This window comes from Aethalodelphis obliquidens, unplaced genomic scaffold, assembly GCF_003676395.1.
Source record: "Aethalodelphis obliquidens isolate GAN/ISIS:26980383/991018 unplaced genomic scaffold, ASM367639v1 scaffold412, whole genome shotgun sequence".
Lineage (NCBI taxonomy): Eukaryota > Metazoa > Chordata > Mammalia > Artiodactyla > Delphinidae > Aethalodelphis > Aethalodelphis obliquidens.
In genome coordinates, this window is record NW_020838326.1 from 11848 (window position 1) to 19227 (window position 7380).

At 42.8% G+C, this 7380-nt stretch overlaps 1 protein-coding gene across 1 annotated transcript; it reads right to left on the minus strand.

Moving 5' to 3' along the window:
- Positions 1-3163: 3163 nt before the first annotated feature.
- On the minus strand, positions 3164-7374 carry LOC113616722 (zinc finger protein 77-like). The gene is made up of 3 exons (XM_027100112.1): positions 7293-7374; positions 5065-5245; positions 3164-4649 (listed from the first exon to the last, which is right to left on the minus strand). The coding sequence occupies exons 1-3, from the start codon at positions 7324-7326 to the stop codon at positions 3542-3544; spliced, it is 1323 nt and encodes a 440-aa protein (XP_026955913.1). The 5' UTR covers positions 7327-7374; the 3' UTR covers positions 3164-3541.
- Positions 7375-7380: the final 6 nt, after the last annotated feature.

Consider the following 7380-nt stretch of genomic DNA (forward strand, 5'->3'; position numbering starts at 1 on the left):
CCATTTGGTATGGATTTTGGAAAGGAACAGCTGTGAAATGTTATTTCCCTCTCTTGACTGAGCAGTACAGACAGAGATTTGGGAGTGCTATGATAAGAATTTTCACCCTTAGCTGATTTTGCCAGTTTTTCCAGGATCACATCTGCAGGTTCTGAGTGGGGTAGAAAGTGGAGAGCATAGCTCTGATTTTTACTAGAATTTGGCTAGGGTTTTAAATTAATTTTAATTTTAGTTTCCCCTAGGCTGTTAAAGAGAATAATGCAGCAGTTTACCAGAAAATCTCTGAGTCTCATCAACTCTGGGAGGGATCCTCCTTTCAAGGTAGGTATGAGGGTGTATATGAGGCTGTTAATTTGTTGGATTTATGTTGCCTTTTATATCATTAATTTTTCATTAGCTTTTTGCAAGGAAGCTTTTAATGAAGGTATTTTTGGAATTCTGATGCCTTTTGGGAGCTTCTGGGTGCCAATTAAAGTAAGTATCCCATTCTGTTTGTTTCATTTGGGAACTCCTGAGTGCACCTCTGAAATGATCTTATCCAATTAGAGAGGTTCTTCTAATGGGCATTGCAATTCCCCTGGGGGCTGACAGCAGTTATGTAGGACCCTAGTCTGTTAGGTTAGGTGCAACCCACATTTCAGTCTGGCCATGTTTTGGGGCCCCCAACATGACAGTTACCAAGCCAAGTTCTCAGGAAACAAAACAAGCTTAGCAAGATTTTGCCATTACTACAAATATCTACAGCTCCTGGGACCACCGTTCTTAGATATTAAAAAAAAGCAAGTGTGCCAGAAGGGGATACACTTGACTCTTTAGATTTTAAGGATCCCATTGTATTACTGGTTTTGTATTTTTAGCTAAGTTTTGGGTCTCTCGAGACAATCTGATAACTAAAAGGGACATGATGCTGGGTTGGAAGATGTGTGATGTATTACGCTGTACCTCACTACATGAAAATTAATCTTCTTGAGGTTTGAGGGTGACCCAGTGTCAATCTAACCCATTTCGTAACCAACTTAACCTAACATGGGTGTCTGAGTTAGGTGGCAAGTGCTTTAACAGCATTGAACTTTGCATCCCTTGCCCAACTTTTGTGGCTATGGCTTCTGAAATTCCCATGTAGCAAATAGCCTTTACCTCATGTGCACATTAACAGCATCCAATGGTAACCAAGGAAATGGAGCTGTGGACACCAGTAGCAACCAAAGAACTAGAGACAGGGAAAGGATTAAACCAGCAGACCTCACAGATGGGCACTGTGGACTCATTCCTAACAAATGGAGAACTGCACTTGCCATCAGCAGTTCCCAATGTGGACTGTGGGGGAAAATTCTAATACATAGGGAACTATACACTAAACCACCAGCAGATCCCAGTAAGGAAACTGGGAACAGAACCAAGGGCTGGGGCTTAGAAATTACTGCAGACTTCCCAAGAAGAGGCCCCGTGTGCACCACCAGCAATTTCTGTGGAAACTTGGACTAGGGGAAGTGCTGACCCAGCAGACCTCAACAAATGGGGACTGTGGACTCAGGGCTCCACATGGTTGGGGAACTGCAAGCTGCCACTAACAGTTCCCATGTGGATCTTGGGACAGAAAAAAGGTTGGGATTTTCCAAACACCTGAAAATTACAAACTGACAAGCCAAGTAGAGTGGGAAGCTCAATGTGAAGAGACTGGAGATCTGAACCAAGAGGAACTTACCCATGGTCCTCAGAGACAATGAGAAAGACAGTGAACTCAAAAGGGTTTCCCTCGTACCATACCTGTGTTTCTCATTATCCCCAAATGCCAAACATGTGTCTGGTTGGGGGCTGTTCCACATGGGCAGAGCCAGAAGTCAGAAAATGGTGCTGGAGCTCAGGCCTACCAGGTTGCCATGCATCTCCATCTCCTAATGGTACAGAAGATCCGAGAATCATGGATTCCTCACTTCTGCTTTCTGGACCTCACACACCATTTTTTTTTTTAATTAATTATTTTTGTTTGCATTGGGTCTTCGTTGCTGCACGCAGGCTTTCTCTAGTTGCAGCGAGCGGGGGCTACTCTTCGTTGTGGTGGGGGGGCTTCTCATTACGGTGGCTTCTCTTGTTGCAGAGCACGGGCTGTAGGTGTGTGGGCTTCAGTAGCTGTGGCTCACGGGCTCTAGAGCGCAGGCCCAGTAGTTGTGGTGCACGGGCTTAGTTGCTCTGCAGCATGTGGGATCTTCCTGGACCAGGGCTTGAACCTGTGTTCCCTGCATTGGCAGGTGGATTCTTAACCACTGCACCACTAGGGAAGCCCTGGACCTCACGCATCTTTTTCTTCCCTACACTTTAACTCAGAACCACTAACAAAAGGACTCTGGGATACATAGCTTCCCACCTTGCCCAAGCTGACAACAAAATTCAGTAGAACCACCTGGATAGTAGCTTTCAACTTCACACCAACAAGTCGCTCTTCTTAACTCAATGTTTCGTGTGCAATTTCCACCCAAGATCATGGACAATGAAGAGAGGCCAAATTAATAAACATAATCAGATGAGACAGAAGGTCTTCCAAGACCTTCCACAATTACTAATTTCTGTGAGGAACACAAATATGGTATCCACTAGCAACAAACATGGAAGACACACCTTTTAGTAATATAAACTAAGGGGAGCATAAATACTGAGTCAGAAAATTCCAGTATCGTTCAGGAACCAGAAAAGACATTTCAACAACACAGGTCTCACATCATGATCACATATTAGGAACATAAGACAAAGTAAGAATCAAAAATATTTTCATCTAGGGGCTTCCCTGGTGGTGTAGTGCTTAAGAATTCTCTTGCCAGTGCAGGGGACACAGGTTCGAGCCCTGGTCAGGGAAGATCCCACATGCCGTGGAGCAACTAAGCCTGTGCGCCACAACTACTGAGACTGCACTCTAGAGCTCACAAGCCACAGCTATGGAAGCCCGTGTGCCTAGAGCCCATGCTGTGTGATGAGAAGCCACTGCAACGAGAAGCCCACACACTGCAACGAACAGTAGCCCCCACTCACCGCAACTAGAGAAAGCCTGAGCGCAGCAACGAAGGCCCAACACAGCCAAAAATAAATAAATTCATTAAAAAAATTTTTTTCCGTCTAAACTCATACCATGTTGCACATGAAAAAAACCACAAACCAAAAAGACTTTCACTCTAGGTTCAAAAGACATTGTAATGGAATTGAGACAAGTATTATATGACTATATAACTATTTAAAGTCCAAGATAACAAAACATAAGTAGCAAAGATGATGGGAACATAGAGGCATGGTTATTATCTTAAGTGTTCAGATCAGTTAACATGAGCTAGAAATTAATACACTGGGATCCCTATTCAGGATGAGGCACTTAAAAGGAAAAATCATATTTCTTTCCATTAAAAAATTTTGTCTACCCTGAGTTTTCAAGTATAAAATAAGTGAAGTGCTGAAGGTTTCCCAACATTCTTTCCGTTCATAATGTTTCTCTCCTGTGACTGCTCCATTTATAAAATTTTAAGGGAGAATGAAGGCTTTCCCATAGTTTTTCTATTCAGAATTTTTCGCCAGTGTGTGTCTTCATGTGTCTTTGCAGGGATATGAGACACCTATAGGCTTTTTCACACTGCTGACATTTATATGGCTTCCCTTCACTGTGGGTTAGCATGTGTCCTTGCAGGGATCTGGGATACCTGAAGGCTTTCCCACACTGCTGACACTGATATGGCTTCTCTTCACTGTGTGTTTTCATATGTTCTCGAAGGGATGAGGAAGTAATGAATGCTTTCCCACATTCTGTACATTCATAGGGTTTTACTCCACTGTGTGTTTTCACATGTTTTCTAAAGTATTTGGGACAACTGTAGGATTTCCCACATTCCTTACACACATAAGGTTTCTCTCCAGTGTGGATCCTCACATGTCCTTGCAGGGATTTGAGATAGGGGAAGGCTTTGCCACACTGCTTACATTCATAGGGTTTTTCTCCACTGTGTGTTCTCATGTGTTCTCGAAGGTAAGTGCACCAACTGAAAGCTTTGCCACACTGCTTACATTCATAGGGTTTCTCTCCAGTGTGCATTCTCACATGTTCTCGGAAGTGTGAGATGCGAGTGAAAGCTTTCCCACATTCTTTACATTCATAGGGTTTCTCTCCAGTGTGAGTTCTCACATGCCGTGCAAGTTGGCAATAATAACTGAAGGATTTTCCACATACTTCACACATGTGGATTTTCTGTCCATAATGACCTCTCTCATGTTCCTGAAAAGATGAGGGACAAGTGAGAGCTTTTCCAGACTTCTTACACTCTAAAGACTGTTCATTACAGTCACTCTTCACGCACCTCTTAGATGCTCTCCCAGCATCCTGATGTTTATCGGGTTTCTCTACAATGTCTATTTCCCTGGGAGGGCTTAGGCACGAGATACAGCTGCAGGCTTGCCCCCATTCTTCATATGGATAATGTTTGTGTCCAGGGTGAGATCTTTGCTGATTCTTCTGGAAAGAATGATCCCTGAAGGCTTTTCCACATTTAATGCATTGATGGGGCTGAATTCCAGTCCAATAACTCTTATGCACAGTAAAATCTATAATCTGGTTCCGGGTTTCTAGACATTGATGGCCTTCTTTCCCTTCACAGATACTCTCCACCAAATGATTTCTGTTCAAAATAGGAAGCACAGTATTAGGAATTAATGATTATAAGTGATTTCTTAATTAGTGATTTGTTGATGGTTATTCATTATTATTTTGACTACACATTTGCCATTTTCAATGAATGGGCATGTTTTCAGCACTCTGTGCATTGTGACAAAGTGCAACAAGTTTAATGCTCCAGCTGAGGGCTCAAGCAGAGCCATAACTTTCAGTGTTTTTTACATACGAGGTTTCCTGACCAGTGTTTCCTACTGAATTAAGTTTTAGGAGCTCCATATCTACATCACATTTATAAAAGTAGTTTTGTAAGAATTCTGTGAATAGACAATTGTTTAGCTAAGTTTACACTTTTTCTTTAATTTTAAGTGAGTCTAATACTCTGCTGAGATTCCCCTTCCCCTTGTGGGAGTGCCACTCACCTCAAACGCCTCTCCTGAGTTAGATGTTGATCTTGCATGTTATGAAATGCCCAGTTTTCTCCCAAAAAAGACCTGGAATCATTTCTTGTGAATCTTACTACTTTCTCTTCACTGCATAGTCCAGTCTCCAAAATATCCCAATGAGCACTTGATCTACTGGTTTTAACTTGAGAGCAAGAACCTGCAATAATTGGTAACATAATTAAATCCATGGGAAAGAAATGGTGGGATAAAGGAAAAAAAAGAGACCACATGTAGATTTCTTTCCACAGACTAATTCAAAAATGTAAAATAATTTTATAAAGGAAGGAAGAAGATGTGTGATATTGTGATTTATCAGAAATATATATATATTTGGTCATTCAGATGAACAACATATATTTCTCAGATAAATTGGGTCCTTATCCACAGTTTCCTGCTTGGGGATCCTAAAACCCTTGGAATTTCCTGAGCAGTAAAAGCAATGGAATAATATGTGGTCTCTTGTGCTCATTTCCAGAAAACGCTTCAGGATCAGAAAGGTGAAATAGGTGTCTTGTTATTCATAAAAACCCTTTCCATCCCAATTGGGTTTATGTTAATGAAAAAAATTGTTAGAAAGAAGTATGGGGGCTCGTTGCCAATGGAGACACCATGTGATTAAAGGGTTGAAACTTTCAATCCCATCCACACCCCCAGACACCCCAACACCTCTGGGGATGGGGGAGGGGCTAGAGATCAAATCCACTGCCAATGGCCAATGATTTCATCAACCATGCCTATATAATGAAGGCATGAAAAAAAAGTTCAAAGAGCTTCTGGGTTGATGAACACGTGGAGATGTGGGGAGACTGGCACCTGGAGAGGCACAGAAACTCCTTTTCAAAATCTTACCCTATGCATCTCTTATATCTGGCTGTTCCTGAATTATATCCTTTTAAAAAGAACCTGTGATCTAGTAATTAGTATGTTTCTCTGAGTTCTGTGAGCTATACTAGTAAATTAGTTGAACCCAAGGAGAGAGTCATGGGAACGTCTTGATTTATAGCCAGTTGGTCAGGAGGACAGGTAAAAGCCTGGATTTGAGATTGGCATCTGAAGTGGGAGAATATGGAGTAAGTCTTGAAGGACTGAAACCTTAAGCTGTGGAATCTGTGGCTATCACTGGGTAGATGGTGTCAGGATTGAGTTGAATTCTATGATGTGCTGCTGGTCCAATAATTGTTTGTTGGTGTGAGGTGCCTTAACACATGTGCACGCGTGCACACACACACACAAACACACATTAGAATTGGGTCCAAAACAAAATTAACACCCACACACACATTGGAATTGGGTCCAAACCAAACTTAACACACACACAAAGAAAAACTCTGAGGACCTCAGCTATTTGGAACTTTAGCCATCATAGGGAAAATGAGTCAAAATGGCAGACTGTTCGCTAAGAAATACTTCAGAAGAGATACTTCACAGAAGCAAAGTAGGCAGGAAGTGGGCAAAATGCACACTCCTAAATGCTCCCTTCATAAGAGGAGCTACAGAAAGACTTCTGAAGTGGGCAAAGATGGATGAAAAGTCCAACAGGGAAGCCAGGTCACCTTCTGAGTGACAAACGTCACCTTCTCAAAGACAGAGTCATGTTTCTAACAGTTATGTCCAAATATCTCTCCCTGATACAGAACTTGCTCCTCCCGAGAGGTGTGCCCTCCTGGTGATCGCAGGCACAGAGGCCCTAGAGGAAGCCTATCTCCAGTGACCCAGCTGCCACTAGGAGATCAGACGGTGCGTGGCTGCTGTCCTGCTCGTGGAGAAAAGCTTCTCAGGGGGAGGATGGAGGACAACAAGCCCTCCATGAGATGGGCCGATTCTCTGGTCCTCACGTCACTGAGGATGGGTGAGTGTGAGTTTAACTACAGCAAGATTATCATGTCAAATGTGTACTGATCACAGTGTAACTTTCACAGGGTGAAAACCGTAACGCTGCTCTCACTGCCCCAAAGTAACACTGGAGACCACGCTCACATTTATACAATTAGGGAGCCTCAGGATTCTGATCAAGAGCAATAAAAATCAATTCAATATAGAAATATTTACGGTCATGGAAAAGCTATTTGACTCTAGGTAGGTTCTATAAAGGTGGGGACCACGTCTGCCTGTTTTGCAACATATTCCTATTCCTTGGTTCCAGTAAGAAAGAACATTGTAAGAAATATTTGTTCCCTAAAGTGCAGGGAGGAAGCCGTCCTCACCCACGGAGGCCAGGTTCCTGAAGGTCTCCAGCATCACGTCTCTGTAGAGCTTCCTCTGAGCCAGGTCCAGCAAAGCCCACTCCTCTGC

Excerpts from the sequence above, each read along its gene's own strand:
- LOC113616722 (XM_027100112.1), bottom strand. The coding sequence starts at position 7,326 with ATGCTGGAGACCTTCAGGAACCTGGCCTCCGTGG. Across the intron at positions 5,246-7,292 it reads CAGGAACCTGGCCTCCGTGG|GTTCTTGCTCTCAAGTTAAA; the intron begins GTGAGGACGGCT and ends CAATTATTGCAG. Across the intron at positions 4,650-5,064 it reads ACTCAGGAGAGGCGTTTGAG|AAATCATTTGGTGGAGAGTA; the intron begins GTGAGTGGCACT and ends TATTTTGAACAG.